General features: G+C 35.8%; 2 protein-coding genes across 3 annotated transcripts in view; one reads left to right on the top strand and one right to left on the bottom strand.

The window, feature by feature from the left end:
- LOC144553564 (uncharacterized) overlaps window positions 1-2,602 on the bottom strand; it is a 58,127-nt gene extending 55,525 nt beyond the window's left edge. The window contains exon 1 of the mRNA XM_078301789.1: window positions 2,586-2,602. The gene's annotated coding sequence lies outside the window, so the exon portion shown is untranslated. The remainder of the gene's footprint in view (window positions 1-2,585) is intronic.
- Window positions 2,295-6,511, top strand: LOC144553563 (putative monogalactosyldiacylglycerol synthase 3, chloroplastic). 2 transcript variants are annotated; one of them, XM_078301787.1, is made up of 8 exons: window positions 2,295-3,009; window positions 3,403-3,575; window positions 4,528-4,689; window positions 4,767-4,908; window positions 5,337-5,561; window positions 5,650-5,712; window positions 5,830-5,904; window positions 5,993-6,511. In XM_078301787.1, exons 1-8 carry the CDS (start codon window positions 2,641-2,643, stop codon window positions 6,257-6,259), a joined length of 1,476 nt encoding a protein of 491 aa, XP_078157913.1. In that variant the 5' UTR covers window positions 2,295-2,640; the 3' UTR covers window positions 6,260-6,511. The 2 variants fall into 2 exon arrangements, with proteins under 2 accessions (XP_078157913.1, XP_078157914.1); XM_078301788.1 differs by lacking the exon at window positions 5,993-6,511 and having other exon boundaries at window positions 2,297-3,009; window positions 5,650-5,727; window positions 5,764-5,867.
- The last annotated feature ends 11,727 nt before the right edge of the window (window positions 6,512-18,238 follow it).

The raw sequence follows: 18,238 nt of genomic DNA, 5'->3' as shown, positions 1-18,238 counted from the left end.
TACTTGTACATTAAGTCAAGTCGCGTAAAAATAGTCAAATAAACAAAGACTCGGTTTACACGAGTCAATACCTGTTCCTTAACAATCCTCCCTCGCATCGAACGCGTCGTGTCATGCACCGCACGGAGCATCTTTCCCCGAAGAAGAAGATGCGAATCTAACGGCCAGCACATTCCAGCACAAACCACCTGTCGCGGCACCCGGTGCCTCTATATTCCCGTTCCAGAGGAATTATTCCAGTATCTAAAACACGGTCGCCATTTGTTTTTTTGGGTCCCTTTCACCCTCCTCTTTTACATTCATACCCCCTTTCTTTCTCATATTCTTCTTATAAGTGAAATTCAATTTGTGCAAGAATATGGTTCTATTTATTTGACTCTTTATCCTAATAACCTCACCAATTATATTAATTCTATTAATTTATTTGGGAAAAGATTGAACAAGTAAAAGAAGCGTATCAATTTACACAAGTTGAGGATCTAAACTAAAATATTACAATTACCTGGTTAACTTAAGTTGTACACGCGAATTAAAAATAATCATGTATACCTTGTATCTACTATCTACAGTTAAAACTTGAGCTCTTTATCTTTTACCTTCTAACTAAAACAGCGGCCATTTTTATTAATACCCAAAAAAAAAGAAAATTTTAAAAATATCTCTGCCATATGTTTTTTTTTCAAAATTGCCCCAACCGTTAGGCCCACGGGCGACCCAATAAACCCACCAGACCGCCCCATGCAGAGGTGGGCCAGTCCACTAGCGGACTGCCCCCTACAAAGGCGGTCCTCTATTTTTTATTTTATTTTTATTATTTTAGAGATATTAATATTTTGATTTAAATAATTTTGTGAATAAAAAGTTTTCTTGTTTAGAGTGTACACCAAAAAATAAGACATTTGATATATTTAAGTGATGTCGTAATTATTTACTACGATTTATACATGATACGCACATGAGAATCAAATCTGCAGCTCACATGTATTGTTTTAACTTTTGTCAAATCAACATTTTACTTTCGTCAAATCATCACTAAAAAAAATAAAAGAGCAAACCGGAACACCACACTCAAAGAATCTGTATCTTATGGGACATGAGGTGCAATTTATATAGACAGTCCAGATTAATTCTCAGCCGAAATAAATTCAATGTCTTAAGAAAATATAAGAGTCTGTTTCAAGATGCGTGCCAAGTTAAAAAAACAGTTCATATTTTATAATTGAACCTTAGGTATCTAGGATCTGAATTCCACACTCAAGGATCCTATTAGATATTTCAGACTGTCACATGTGCTACTCAAATCACTTTTACATTTTGGTCCCTGTATCAGTCCAGACTAGCCAGTCTGGACTGATTTACCAGCAGAGGTTTGGACTGATATAGGGACCAAAATGCAAAAGTGATTACACCAGCATATAGAGTATTAAAAAATACACAGAATTGATACAAATTTCAATTTATTTGGATTTTTCTATAGTTAGTTATGAATTTCCAAAGTTTAGCTTTCAAAAAACTTTAAACATCCATAACTTTAGCTAGGAAAGTCGGATTTGCGCGTATGACCACTTTTTGAAGGGGGGGTGGAAGGAGATGGATCCAATTTTGCCCAGGAAAAGTCCCGGGCATCGTCGCATCCGAAGCATCAAAGTTTTAAAAAAAAAACGTTGTTTAGTGTCTCAAAAATTCAGTTTAAGTTTTCGTTCAATGGTAGACGTACAACGATCGGTATTTTGTTTAGTCAAAAGCCTAAGAGATTATTCAAGAATTATTCATATACTTATTTTAAAATGCATTTACTATTTATTGTGTTCATTTGTCTATCTCCGAGCAAATTGTATATGTCGACAATAATCAAATAATCCAATTATTCTCTAAAAAAAATAAAAGAAGTTGACATTATTGAGACAATCTAACTATATTTCCTTGTTTATATTTGAATAAAATAAATTATTAAGAATCTAGGCTAAGAAAACTTCATAACTATATCTCATGCGCGTATCATGTATAAATCGTAGTAAAGAGTTACGACATCACTTTATAAATATATCAAATGTCTTATTTTCTGGTGTACACTCTAAACAAGAAAATTTTTTCTTCACAAAATTATTTAAATAAAAATATTAATATCTCTAAAAAAAAAAAAAAAAAACAGAGGAGCGCCTCTGCAGGGGGCGGTCTACTAGTGGACTGACCCGCCTCTGCCTGACGGTCGGGACAATTTTGAAAAAAAAAAAAAAGATGACAGGGACATTTTTAAAATTTTCATTTTTTCTTTGAGGTATTAATAAGAATGGCCTCTAAAACAGATATTATTCCTCGTTCCTCGTATAATTCATAAATTTACCTTCCCAAAATCATTCATTCTTCTGAGTCTTCCCCCTCCCCCCAAATTTGTCCGGTGCCAGCTCGGATTGTCCCAGCTCTGCACAAGCTCACAACCGTTGGTCCCCGAATATATAAATAACCTCTCTTCTCTCTCCCAACTTCCTTTCCAACGCCCTAACCTCCCTCTTCTCCTCTCTCTCCTCTCCTCTCTCTCTCTCTCTCTCTCTCTCTCTCTCTCACACACACACACACGCGCGTCAGAGAGAGAAGACCAAGACTCCGAGAGAGGAGCGGAGAGAAGCTTCGGCCGCAGTCATGTCGGTCGATACTCAGACCCCTGGGAAATGGAGATCCATTAGGGAAGTCGTGCTACAGAGCGTACAAGACTACCAAGAACAACAGAGACTGAAGAAGAAGTACCGAAAGAAGAGCTTCTCCTACAGCGGCGAAGGTGGTGGCTTGGCTGGGATCGGCACAAGTGGTACTGGTTCATGCGACCTCGATGAAGATGAGATGGGGTGTAGCTGGGGCGAGGAAGAAGAAGGAATTGTTGAATTGGAGCAGATCGGAGCTGAGAAAACCAAGAACGTTTTGATTTTAATGAGCGATACTGGCGGGGGTCACCGTGCTTCAGCTGAGGCAATTCGAAATGCGTTTCAGATCGAGTACGGTGATGAATATAAGGTAAGATAACTTTCGATTTTTATTTGGTTTGTGCTCTATCGTTTCTGATTTTACCTTTTGTCTAGAAAGAGGTAAAGAGGAAAAATTTCGGGTACATTTTCCACAAGAAGATTTTGTTGAATAATAATAGTAAATAATTTATGTTCCCCTTTTCGAAAGTGGTTCATACCTGATCCTTAACACCACCACAATTCAAATTTGAACATGGAGATTTCACATTATGCAAGTTATTGACAAATTTAGATTTAACTTAATTTGGGATTTCCTGATGGAGACTATGTTTTACCAAATAATTGTTCCAGTCAACCGGGCTAGCATGTATTGGGCCAGCTTTGTCCGATGGTTTTGACCTTTCGTCTTTGGTTTCTAACTTTTTAAATCTTGAATTTGCAGGTGTTTGTCAAGGATCTGTGCAAAGATCATGCTGGGTGGCCACTGAACAACATGGAGAGCTCATACAAGTTCATGGTGAAACATGTCCAACTATGGAAGTTTGCCTTCCATGGCACATCCCCTCGCTGGGTCCATTGTCTCTATCTTGCTGCTCTTGCTGCCGTCTACGCCAAGTAAGCATTTATTTGTTCATCTTTTTCGCTGTAATTTTTTATTTCATGATTAGTAGCCATCACAGACTTCATTGCCATTGGCAACCTTCTCATCTGGTTGTGAATTTAATGGAGACTGTGGCCATGATAAGAAAAAATGCCTTCAAGTATGGCAGGATTTTATTGGTAAAATTGGTGGCATTTTGTATCAATGTTTTTTTTATATATTCTTGAAATAATTGATACTTATTAGGCAATTGTATTGTGTCATGTGCCTGGGCATTTTCTTTAGTGAAAGTGGTTAACATGCTCTTAATTTTTAGCTCAAGATGGAAAGGAGTACATCAAGCTGCAATTAGGTTTTCAAAACTTATGGTTCCTAAAAATTATAATTGAAATTTGGAGAATGTTAGGGAATTACGGAGTGTAATTAGTGGAAACAGTCTTTGTAATTACTAACCATCCAACATTAATGGAACCAGGTGTGCATGGTGAGATACAGATCTATAACAAAAAAAAAAGAATACAGTTGCTCTAGAAACATTTGGCTGTGGGGTGGGGTGAAATATCTTGCTAATATTTATCAATTGTAGATCTGTCTCCTTTGTTGCTCTTGATCGAAAACATGCTCCATGTTGGCATGTTCAATTATATAAATGTGATTAGGCATATTTTTAAACAAACCAGATCTGTTCATACCCCCACCAACTTGCACTAAAAGCCAACTTGTTGCTTAATTGGCGAAAGCCGAAAAAAAAAAAAAATGGAGCAATATCTCTGATAATGATAGGACCATTTTGAGGCCGTTGTTTACATCAATCTAATTTTATATTAAGTTCATCATTTGCTATGGTTAATTTGGCCCAACTTGCACCCAGAATAGTCCTACCACATTTTTTAAAGGGTCACCTTTTGTACCCCTTAAATATTCTTCTTATTGTTTCTTCTATTTTTTTTTTTTCTTGTGGTGAAGGAAGGTGGAGGCTGGCCTTAAGAAATACAAGCCAGATATAATAATTAGCGTGCATCCGCTCATGCAACATATTCCTTTATGGGTGCTCAAATGGCAAGGTCTTCAAAACAGAGTCGTATTTGTCACTGTCATAACCGACCTCAATACATGCCATCCCACATGGTACAGTAAGATTGATTGCATACAATAAGTGTATCCCACATGTTATTTGGTTCCATGACAATTGAAATTAATTTCAGGTTCCATGCTGGTGTCAATAGATGCTACTGCCCCTCTGAAGAGGTATCAAAGCGGGCTTTGCTTGAAGGGCTTGAGCCTTCTCAGGTTCGAGTTTTTGGCTTGCCAATTCGGCCGTCCTTCTGCCGTGCCGTTCTCGTCAAGGTATGGCATAGACCTTCTTACATAGAAAAAGAAGTTTCTGGGAAATTTTGCATATGAGTCCTACACATACCAAGAAACTGAATGGTGCTCGTTGATAAGAGTTAAGAAAATTTGCGAAAGTATCCTTATTTAAATAGGTTAACTACCAATTGTTTCAACTCGCAAACTATGAACCTTTATAACAAGCTTTTGCTTTGTGCAAGGGGTCGTGCATCATTTTTATTATGTGTAATTAAAGGAAAAGGACAGAGGGGCTTTGTGTTTCGGAATGCTTTTGTTGTAATATAACTAATATAGTTAACACTCGATATCTAGTTTCTCAGTAGAACTGGGACTTATTTTTATTTTTAGTGTCGAGATGCTTTGGAATTTCACAACAATTTTTTATTGGTACAGCCCTTTAAAATTTTACTTCACCACTGTTGTAGGAGGAACTGAGAGAAGAATTACAAATGGATGCCGATCTGCCAGCTGTCCTTCTGATGGGAGGCGGTGAAGGGATGGGGCCCGTCAAAAAGACAGCCAAGGCTCTTGGCGAGGCTTTGTTTGACAAGGAGCAGAATAAGCCGATTGGTCAGCTCATTGTAATTTGTGGCCGCAACAAAACTCTGAGTTCCTCACTTGAATCACTCGAGTGGAAAATTCCAGTCAAGGTGTGGAAAACCTTACAAAAATGAATGCAAGGTTATATTATATTAATGGAACAATTCTGTTATCTGATTAAAACTTTCTATGTTACAGATTAGGGGATTTGAGACCCAAATGGAGAAATGGATGGGGTCATGTGATTGCATTATAACAAAGGTATCTGCATCTATTGCATCTATTGCATCTATTGCATCTATTGCATCTATTAATATAGTGATCATCCCATTTCCCTGCTGTTTTTTGTATTTATAACACCTTTTCTCTTAATTATAGGCTGGGCCTGGTACAATAGCAGAGGCCTTAATAAGAGGGCTCCCAATTATCCTTAACGACTTCATCCCCGGACAGGTATGTATTTGAACCCTTTTTTTAGTGGTATTATAAACTACATTTTGCAGATAGTTGATGTCATGCCAAACTTCAAATTCTTCGACAGGAAGTTGGCAATGTCCCTTATGTGGTTGATAACGGAGCAGGCGTCTTCTCCAAAAGCCCGAAAGAGACAGCCTCACTAGTTGCTAGTTGGTTTGGGTCTGAATCTGAAGAGCTGAAGAGGATGTCAGAAAATGCGCTAAAATTGGCCCAGCCTGAGGCAGTTTTTGACATAGTTCGAGACATCCACTCACTAGCCCAAGGACATGGCCCCTTGTCTAAAATCGCTTACCCTATCACCTCTTCCTCCTACCAACTACCCATTGCTTAAAAAAGAAGAAGATAGTTTCAACTTGGATTCTTTCTGGGAGTTTTATTTTTGTGAAAATTATGTACAGCTAGGTTCCTCCATTCTTCGGCCTAGAGGATTGAAAATTAAAAATAGAAAACCACAAGTAAAAAACAAAAAAAGTATGACGGGAAGGCAAACTATGCAAAATACGTAGGTGTTGATTTGGTAGTCTCGTGAAGTATGTACGGTTGGTACTATGCATGTTGATATTTCATTTTATTCTTTTTGCTACATGGATATTGGCTGATTGATGATTGTACCTCGGTCATTTTTTTTTCACATCCAAAGCTGTGTTCAATTGCTGTTTTGTCATGCTTGTTTGAGTTATGTATCAAAACTACCAACAGGTTTCTCCTCAAAAAAGGAAAAAAAAAAAAAAAGGTCTTGTATCAACAGTGAAAAATACCGTCCCCCAAAAAAATCATAATTCACCAATTAAAACGAGTATTTTACTTCACACTTATATTTTGTGATTTTAAAGTTCAAAATGTCAATCCGAACCGTTCAAGTTGATCTTCATATTAAATTGTGCTTGGAGACCAAAATTTTATATTTTTTAAAACATTTTTATTATTTCTTTATAATTTTTGAAAATCGCTGTTTTTGATGATCCATAATTTTTGAAATATAGTGATTTTCAAAAATTCTAAAAAAATAGTAAAATTTAATCTCCAAGCACAATTTAATATATATAACAAAGCCTATGTAGGCGTCAGAAAATAACATGCAGCGAAATTTCACGACAAATGGCAACATAGTGGCAAATAATAATATGATCATTGTAACGATGATAATGCTCATAATAATAAAAATATATTAAAAAAATTAAATTCTTTTAGGCATGTTTGATTTAGGCATAAATTGATAATTTCAAGTTACGTTTATCTAAGCTATTCTTGTTTAAATGGAGGCTTGAAGTTAAGAAATTAAGTCTGGAGGCTTAAGGAGGTCTAGCTAGGTTAAGCAGAGAAGAGCAAATATAAAAAATCTTCTTTCCCTGATAATCCGACATGTGGAACAAGTTAAATTAATATATATTTCTCTCTCTTCGTTTATATATCCCGATAAGATAAATAAGAGAGCTCTGTGCTGAAATTTCTCTGTTCTCTACTTAAAAATTATATGCTAGACTAGTAACGCGGATAGGGGTGAATAAATTGCTCATCACTCGCTCATTTATTTAATGAGCTGAGCATGAGCATACCACAACTCGTTCATAACTTACTCATTAAGAATTTGTCACATCCAATTCCAAATAAATCAATAAACTAAATTTTTGCCTCATTAAATCATCGCTGCCTCATTAAATCCGTGTATCATACGTCAAATTCGGCAGACCAAACAAAATCAGCAAAACCTAAAGCCCTCAATCTTATCAAAACCCTCAACCTAAAGCGCTCATACTATTACGGATTTTTATTATAAAAAAAAAGGTTAAATGAACTATGACAATTTGTTAAATTATGTAACTCGCGACTCGCTCATTTATCAACTCGCTTAAACTCGCTCATTAACAACTCGTTCATTTATTTAATGAGTTGAGCATGAGCAATTGAGCATACCCAAACTCGCTCATTAATCACCCCTAAACGCAGATACACCTGAAAATCTTAACATGGTTAATTTCACTGTATAATTACATGTAACTTTTAAGAATGTCCTACTGTCAAATTATTTAAATAGTTTATTACATAACAATAATAGTTCATGTTTCTGTCTCAAAAAAAATAATAGTTCATGTTTGTGCTCCGTTTGAAGAAATATAAAAAGAAAACAGTGAGTAATTTGGAAAAGAGTCATTTTCTCAGGTTGCACTTGAACAGCATTCGAAATAGATGCACCAGCTTTAAACTAATGAAAACCACCAAAAGTGGTATATCTCATGACTACATAGAACGGGAACAACCTGTCTACATTTAAAGAAACTATGTTTTGCTTGTCGTGTGGTAAATCTTGCTGCTTGTATTTCGACCGCAACAATTGCTTATTTCGCCGAGCCACACGAAGAACTAAACACATTATGAACATCAGAATGATTTCCAAGATATATCGCTGATGTCACACACCACTTGCCTCCATGTTTCATGTTTCTGCGCCAATTCCCGTGTGCAACCGCATACTTTTTTGCTCTTTCTTTTTTAATCCAGATACTTTAACCCGCTACATTAATTACTACAGAGCGATAATCACAGAATAAATGAGAAGTTCAATTTGATACGTTTGCTGCGGGTTTTCTGCCGACATTTTTATTAGGAGAAATTAGATTTATGCCACCTCAAAATGATAAATTTAAAAAAATATCACTCCAAAATTTTTTTTTTGTTAAATATCATTTTAAATTTTATATATTAAGAAAAATGTCATTCTATACAAATTATTATATAGAATAATTTCCATATGATTATCTCTGTGTAATGTCACTAAGAAACGCTCTGATTAGAGCTATGTCAGTTATTGTTAACAGAGGGCCTCACTAAGATCGGCACAGAAGAATCGTGTAGACGCTAGCTAACCTTCCAGTCTTCCATTGCTACATCACTATTTTAGTCTATTATCCTCCACGTGAGATGGATATTTTCGTAATTAACCTGTGTTTGAAGCCCTCTTATCTGCCAACATTTTCAATCTCGGTGAACGGTGAACGGTGAACACCACAAAACAAAACAAAACAAATTTGTCTTCTTTTAATATTTATTTTGTGCATGAATGAATGAATCCAAAGTTAGCTGCAACAATCGGAAGCTGGCATACTTTATAATTTATATACCATATTAACCTGGTCCGGTTACTAAATAACCGAGCAAATGACTTCTTTTCGGTTATTTAGTAACTGGATAATTTTTTTAGAATCAGTGATTAAATTATCGGAAAGGAGGAATTTGTTCAGTTATTTAGTAACCGGAAGGGACAATAATCGGTTTTCTGCTAAAAAATGGACAGATTGAGTAATTTAATATTTTTTTTGGGTATTAATAAAAATTTCGGCAGTTTGAGTATTTTTAATAAAAGTTCGAGAGCTTGATTATTTGTGTTAAAATATATTAAATATTGTGATTTGTGAATATTAATTATATTACGGTAACGGGCTGTCATCCTCCAATGGTTGGTCACTTTACGACTAATGGGATCCAAGTAGTTATAACTTATAACCATTTTCCTTCTCCGAACATCATCGTTTTGTCACTACATTTTCAGGAATATTCCAAGCATCCTTAGAATCCCTTTTGTACAGTCAACAACTGCGCAACTAAATTTTGAAAAATCAAAGTAATAGAAAGCAGAATTATAAGGGGGACTTCATCAAAAGAATTATTTTAATTTTTAAAGATAAGATAAGAGTTAAAAATGGAATCAGTTGAACACGTAGTCTGGAGTCTGGACAAGAGTCAAGAGATCACGTGGCGTTAGTGCCTCAAAACGTGACTCCTTTCTATTAATTATTAAAAAGTTGTTACAAACTCCAATACAATCTATCACACAATTCTAAATCTATACAATCACGAGAGAGAGAATTCAGGCCTTTTTTCTATAAATTTCCAGTGAGAAAGAAGCTACCAATCGCTATCTACTTATCAGCTTTTCTTCTATAAGTTTCCAGTAAGCTAAAATGAAGCTAGCTACCAATCGCTATCTAATTATCCAATTATCGTTTGAGATAAGCTGAGTTTCCCACTTTCATTTATTATTCACCCCAGAATATCCTTTCAGTATATTATTATGCTAAGTTCAATTCAATATGCTTTCAAAAACATTGAGGAAAATAAATTGATTACTGCTATTTAATTTGTTTTTGGTTGAATTAATTGCATTAGAATAAAACTAACTATAAAACTTTGTACAACTACCAACCTCCTTACCCCAGCTTTACCAATCTCATGATTATCAAATCATGATTAGTTCTTCTTTAATCTGATGTACAACCTCAACCTCCAACAGACAATGTTATATTCTGGCTATCTGGCACCTAAACCCTTCCAAATTTACCAAAAATCTCCATCTATCCCTAAAGCAAAGCATGGTCCCGCTTTCCTGCAATTACAACTATTGTTGCATGGTTCGGTGATACTGGTAGCACAGCGGGGTACTCTCAGTTCCTACTGTTTGTTAGTCCTGACAATTTACCAGCAAATTTCTGCGCTGGCTCGATTAGTATCACTATGGTGTAGACCCCCAGAGCACCTCAGCAAATACATTGGCAGCCTCGACGGGTGAGGTTGCCGCCTCTTTGACCCGTTTCAAAATATCCTGTTTGATCTCGCTTCTCTCTCTCTGCCTCAGGCCTTCTCCAACCTCGATCTGTATTGCGAACCGTGCAACTGCACTTGCAAATGGCCGTGCCTCGAGAAATTGCAACTGTTTATTCCCTCCTTGCCTTAGCTTCAAGAATTTTCCTACATGAATCCAGTGATCATTCTTTCCACTATCATCCTTGGAGAAATCCCAGCTGTCTATTTCAATCAAAGATCCCCCGAGTTCGGACCGCTGGAGGCATAACAGCCGCTTGATCAAACCCTCGGTCAGCATTGCCTCCACAGCCTCCTTTCGACCAAAGTACCCAATTCTTAATGCAAACTCCAATGCACGAATCTGAACCTCTAAATCAGGAGAAGAGAGGAGAAATACCAACCTCTGTAACTCGCCATGAGAATGCAATTCATCAATTAGGGGGCTTCTAATTGCAGCAATTAGCCCATTTAGTGCCCGAAGAGTAGCTGGGGACCCAATGGTGACTAGTGACTGTATTGTGGACCCCATTAACACAGGACCCACAAATACATCCTTGTTGAACCGCACAAGCGCGAGAATTAAAGCGGCACACCGATCCCGCACCACCTGGGCACAGCCTGGATCCGCCAGGACTGATTCTACAACAGAAAAGGCACCTGATTTGAGAAGCATGTCTTGAAACCCCCCATCAAAACCCTCACTGGCACGTGTTTCTAAAGCAAGGAGGAGAGTAGCACGCTCTTCATCAGAAAACTGGTACCGCAGTGCGGAGACGAGCCGGTCGAGGGTTTCCCGGTCGATCCACGACTGAATTTCAGATGCAATCAAACCAGCGACCTGTGAAATCATGGCATGCTGTGGCGATTTTGGTCTACGAAAGATGGAATCAACAAGGGAAGCGCCGATTGACTTATTTGACGACAAAGGGAGGGATGCAGAGAGTGACCGGAGTTGAGAGAGGAGCTTCCGGAGCGGGCAAAGCAGGGAATCACCGGCAAAGAGATCGTCGGAGCCGGTTTCCAGCTCCAAGAGAGCTCTCATAGAAGGAGAGTTAGAACCACCGTCGTCTGATGTGGTGGCAATGACTTGGACCTCCTTGGATGCGCGCTTGAGAGCCTCTAGAGCTTGTAGTATATCAGGATTGTGATTGGTCGCTTGGTTGTCTGAATCCCTCTCCTCCATGGACCGAGGAGAGAGAGAAAGGAGGGGCTTTTATCAGAGCACCTATAATTCTCTGTGTGTGTGTGTACTTTTTGTCTGGTTTGGTTTCTTGTTTTTGCTGAATTTGGTTGTCTACTTGTCTTTGGTTGGTTTTACGAATCACAAATTCACAATTGAATTCACATAAGAGCTTTTTGGTTCTTAACTACTCTACAAGTCGTCGGAAGTCGGAAGTGGAAACCGGAAGAAGGGACACGAGGAATTCACACCCCTAACCTAACCTAAGGTAACAAAATATTTTTGTTAAGATACTTACCGTGCATGTCTGGATCAGGACTCGCACGAATATTAAAGTACCCCGTGCATGTCTGGATCTAAACATAAATAGCTGATGGAAAGGTCAACTATTTTTTAGTATAAGTTTGGCGCGAGGCCGAGGCGAGAATAGCGGTAGCCTTTAAGTGGCATATGGCCGCATGGGCCGCCTCAGGCTCAGAGAGAGCTTAAATAGACAAAAAAGGAATTTTGTTCCAAGTAGATCTTGATCTAAATCGGAATATCCGAATTTAACTAACTCTGGACAAATATAATTAAGAAAAAAAATTTCGTTCCAAGACTTGTATTTTTTGGGTAAAAATATGAGTCAAGTCCGTATTTAATTGGTGATGGTCTCATTTTCGGTTGTATTTATCAAAAAATAAATGTTTGGAAGGAGTTAAATGGAGATAAAATTTGTTAAGATGAACAAAATTATTCTTTGAAAAATCAACATTTGATGTATTTAAATTTGTCAATATAAAAAAAAAAAATCTTAAAAGAGGATAAGTTAAAGTATCACAATCATTAATTGTTGAAGTTAATTTAGTCAAAAAAAGATTAAATTAATTTTGTATTTTGAGAAATAAGATTAATTTTTTTTTTTTTGAAAAACTTAGTAGAAGCTACTAAGTGGTGTATTGAACTGATGCTCTCCATGCACAATATGCAGTGGAGGACCCGATTACATCTCTTATCAAATTGCCTAAATTACCACTTCTATCGTGTAAATTAAGCAAAAAGATCCTTCTTTTCTAACTTCTATCATGCACAGTATGCAGTGAAGCATCTAACTGTTAGCCTATCCCTGTTTTTCTGACAACCCCTTTACAAAATTTTATCCATAAGGATCCCTCTTCTATAACCCTTTGAGCCAGCAGTCTAGGTGGTAGATTCTTATTGCGAAAGACTTTCTCGTTTCGTTATTTCCATAGCCCCCATATCACACTCATGAATCTTGCTGACCATTCCCCTTTGCTTAATGTTTTGCAATTTGTTCTTGATGCCTCCCATGTCTGACAAACAGATTCTCCCCTGCGCAATAATTTGAGTCCCATATTTTCTTCAACCTCTTCCCAGACTCTTGTTGCATAGGAACATGAAAAGAAAAGATGTTCAGAAGTCTCCAGATCGCATGTATTACACAACACACATTTCCCCTCGCAGTTCATGTGTCTTCTGAGCATGATTTCATGAGTCAGAATTCGATCATTCAAAAGGAGGTATACAAAGAACCTGACCTTTGCTGGTACGCGACTGTGCCAGATTTCAAAGAATTCCCAAGTTACCAAAGCTCCTATTGAGCGTACCCTATAGAATGAGCTTGCTGAATAGGTGCCCGAATTTGTCCAATTCCACAGCAGTGTATCTGGTTCTGTTGTGAAAGTCTGCCATGGAATTGTTTCGGGAGATAGATCATTGATTATGGGCTCTGCATCTCTCAAGGAAATTCTCTGAAAAAGCGGTCTAGGTAGGCCATCCTTTAGGCATCTCAGTGGGGTGTCCTGCCAAGCATCGTACCAGAAGGAGATTTGCGTACCAGTACCTACTTTCCAGTTGGTACTCCAGATGAAAAGGTGGGATAGCTTGATCAATTGCTGCCAGAAAAAAGAGCCGCCAACAATCCAGATTTTTGGACCATCCGTTTGAGTGCCTATTAATCTGAGACCCTTCACTGTATTAGCCCAGAGGTGTTCAAAGTCTGTGTATGCCTTCCACTTCCACCACCACCTTAGAACGAGAGAGATGTTTCGAATCTCCAAGTTAGGCGCCCCTAGACCACCCACTCTCCTTGGGGTGCAAACTAGGTCCCAATCAAGCTTCTAAATAGCGTTTATAGCGGTGTAGCGGGGAGACAAAAAAAAAAGCTTTAGCGAATAGCGGAGCTATAGCGAAAGCTATTATAAATAGCGTTTTTTTATTTCAAAAATTATATTTTATATTTCTACTAATAGTAAAAAGAGTGATGCTTCTATGGACATAAGGGCCTATTTGTAAAATGAATATATTTTTATTTTCAAAGTTCAAACAGCCGATCCGAACCGTTCATCTTGTTCTCCATATTAATATATCTTTGGAGACCAAATTTTACATTTTTCTGAATTTATTTACTATTTATTAAGATGGGTATAAAAAATATCAAATTCAAACCATTGAATTTTGTACCCATCTTAATAAATAGTAAAAAAAATCAGAAAAATGTAAAATTTGGTCTCCAAGCACATATTAATATGGAGAACAAGATAAACGGTTCGGATCGACTGTTTGAACTTTAAAAATAAAAATATGTTCATTTTACAAATAGGTCCTTATGTCCATAGAAGGCTTTGCCTAGTAAAAATGTCTCATCAAGAAAAAAAATATCAAATTAATTAAGAAGTTCTAATATTATTCATATTAAACCAATACAAAGTTCAAATTGTCATTCAAAATATCCCTAATTCAAAAACTATTGATATATTTTATATTCAAAATATACCACTACCATATATTAATGCATGATACAAAATTTAATTGATATAGCGGTATAGCCCGCACATGTTCCATTGTATTGATATAGCTTAATAAAGTAAAAAAAAAAACCAATCTAGATATTAAGGTCCATTAAAATTACAAAATCATGTTTTCAGAAAAAAAAAAAATTGCAAAATCATAACCCATGTAGCATAGCGGACCGCTATTACCGCTATAGCGGTCGTAGCTTGATTAGCGCAGTTTTAGCCCGTAGCTTAGCTTTCTGGGTCCAAAACCGCTATAGCGGCGCTATAGCTAGCTATTTAGAATCTTGGTCCCAATTGATTAGAGAAATGCCCCTGCCTTGACCCTCTAATTTACCCCACAAAAACCTTCTTCTGATTCGGTCAATTCGGGGGGAAATTTTATCAAAATGAAACTATTTTTGGTGTGATCACTGATCAGCTCATTTATTTTTGTTAACTTTTATTACATAAATAAATACAAATTTGTGGCTCTTTTTAACTCTTGGGTATGGAGGTTTATTAATTGCACATGTTTCCGGATGGAATTGAATGTTTTTTTTCATGTGCCTAGTGGGGACATAGATAAATATTTGTTTGATTGATAAAATTGTAGTATCACCCTTGCATGTTACATGAATTACATTTAGCATTTCAGGCGGATTATAGTTTGAGTGCTTCTAATTAATTTCTACGTTCAGGCTAATTGGTATTGTTGCACTCATGAGAGGAGCCAAATTTATTGTTGGGTTCAACATAATATGTTATATAAATATATCTATGAATTTAAGAATGGTTTGATGGGTTCAAGTGTTCAACAGAATATTTTATATAAATATAACTACAAATTTAAGAATGGAGTTCTACAGTAGGACATTATATAAAATTTTATGGGATTCAATGTTGGATCACAAGAATTTTATATTTTAAAAAAATGGCTTAGATCAGCATAAGTGATCCATTATAGCCGAAGTCAATACATAATATATCTATCTAAATAAATTTATGTATTCATAAATGACACTGAATAGAAATTGTTTTGTCAAACAGATACAGCCACAATTAGGGGTGCAAACGGATCGGATAATATCCAAAAATTAAATACGGATATCCGATATCTGAATATCCGTGCGGATACGGATACGGATACAGATATGGTTTTGAATTTTAATTATCCATATCCGAATAGTAGTTATATACCATATAATTTAATATATATTATGAAAATATTTATGCATATATTTACGGATATCCGATATCCGATCCGTATCCGTACGTATCCATCTAATATCCGTATCCAAAAAATTAAAACGGATACATATATGATTTTACCACTATTCGATCCGTTTGCACCCCTAGCCACAATGTAGTCTAAATTTATTAAATATATGAACAAACATATAAAACCAGTGGAAATGCCTTCTAGCATCATGTATGCATAATATTTAATGTATTTATGATTCAATGTTAAATAAACTCATGCACATGTCTAGAGGCGGATTCATGGAATTTCAAAATTAGTTTTCAAGTACTAGGCTTTTGAATTTTGTTCTATCCTGGAAAAAAACAAATGTTCTACCCTGTTGAGTTTATTTTTCGTTCTTTATGTACAAAGAATTAGATTTTAGCAATTAATTTTGCCCTCTTCTCTTTCTCCTCTGTAAATTTTATTTTATTGCAATTTTATGTTAATTTTTGAATTTTCTTTTTTCAGAAGAAGAGATCGACTGTATGAGCGTGAAGCACGTGAGCCAAATTACTGACAGTACTGGTTGGCTTGGATTAGTGGACCCACATATAAGTTTAAATGAGAGAGAACAGGGGGTGCGCATGAATTCACATCCTCTCAGGTTACCAGACTTACTACAATTGAATTGGACGGCCCAAAATTGATATATTTAACTTGACACGAATCGCAAATAATACTGCCCCCTGCGCCATCCCGAGAAATAACCTGCTGAGAGTAAATCTGGGCCGTCCGTTTCAATTGTGTTGAATCAGGTACCTGGGAGTAGGGGTGGCAAAAAAATTCGTAGTTCATGATTCGATTTGAGTTTGATTTGAGTTTAGTTCGATTTGAAATTAGTTCGTTCTGAAACAAATCAAACCAGTTCGGTTCGAATCTTATTCAAATCAAACTCAAACTAGATATAATTCGTTCGAAATTGATTGGCGAACTATTTAGGTTTGAATCTCAAATAATACAACTAATGGATTCAACCATTAATCTTTAATAATGCAGGAACCAAACTTATATCACAGTTCAAAATTGTTAATATAATAGGAAAATGTTTCAGCAACGTAACAAATTAAAAATGGAATAAGTTTTATTTGACTAGGTCCATACCGTGATTTTAATCAATCCAGCAGCGTAAAAAGTAAGGAAATCTTGAAATGACCCATAATCCATTAGTGTGAATTCGTGAAAGGTAAAAGAAAACCGTGTAAATTTTGTTCCGCGAGAAGAAAACTAATGCATAAACTACTGGTATAATTAGGACTGTCAAAAAAATTTGTAGTTCGTAATTCGATTGACTTCAATTCGAAAAATGTATAGTTCGCAATTATTTCGATTTGAAACAAATTAAATTAAATTCAATTCGAATCTTATTAAAATCAAACTCAAACTAGAGTAAATTCAATTCGGTTTGATTCGTTACCACCCCTACCTAGGAGGATACAGATTCGGTGCTCACTGCCCAACATAATATATTAAATTATCTTGGTGCAAGCCAACATCCTTCCCTTTTTTTTTTTTTCTTTCTGTTTTCTTTTCATTTGCTATTTGTTTTTCACTGTTACATAGTTACTTGATATACTGAGTTTGCTAATGACTTTTCATTTTCTTCTCTCTTTTTCCATTTAATTTATTATATATATATTTATATTTTACATTTAGGGGTTAGCACTTAGCACACAGTTACTATTACTGAACTTCTTTTTTGTATGTCATGTTCAGATTTTTTTTCTTTTTAGCATGTTGGTTATTTTTTATTTAATACCTAATTAGTTAATACATAATAGATTTAAACCTGATTAGATACTGGACCCTGCATATAAATTATCTTGCTCTACAGATACTTGATAGAAAATATATGTCAATTTTGGTGATGTTAGGATTATCAATACAACCAAATTAATTAAAGATATGAACAAACACACAGATGTATTGTAGATGCATTCTAATAGAACTTATATGCATAACATTTAATTACCCGTTTGATTTTGCACGAATAAAATTAGGCACATTCAAAAGACGAATATAAAGATATCTATTATTTTTGGTGATTTATGTTAATTTAATGTAACCCAAATTGATTAAAAACATGAACAAACACACAAAAACGAACTATATCTATGCATTCTAGCAAAATTTTATGTACAATACTTAAATATGTATGTTTAATTTGGGACAAATAAATCTATGCATTTGTAAAGGGCTTATGGAGATTATCTGTCAATTTTTGTAATGAATCGGGAAATTATTGTCATCTCTTGCATTTTGATTTTTGCATCAAATTACACAACAAACCCCCCAAAATATCTATCATTACCAAATTTCAACCCACCCACGAAACCCTATCACTATCATGGCAGTAAAGATCCTTCACGTTCGAGTGTACCATTTCACCATTCCAATTTATTATGCCTTTATATTTAGCTAAAGATATTCAATTATGCCGAACAAATCAACAACAAAATAACAAAAAATAATTTATGAGACTGATTTCCTAAGCCAATTAATTTAGCTTCATACAGGCTTGACATGCAAAACACA

The sequence above is a fragment of the Carex rostrata genome, chromosome 4 (assembly GCF_964058835.1).
Source record: "Carex rostrata chromosome 4, lpCarRost1.2, whole genome shotgun sequence".
Taxonomy (NCBI): Eukaryota; Viridiplantae; Streptophyta; class Magnoliopsida; order Poales; family Cyperaceae; genus Carex; species Carex rostrata.
The sequence above is the reverse complement of the archived record's forward strand: the minus strand, read 5'-3'. Positions and strand labels throughout refer to the sequence as shown.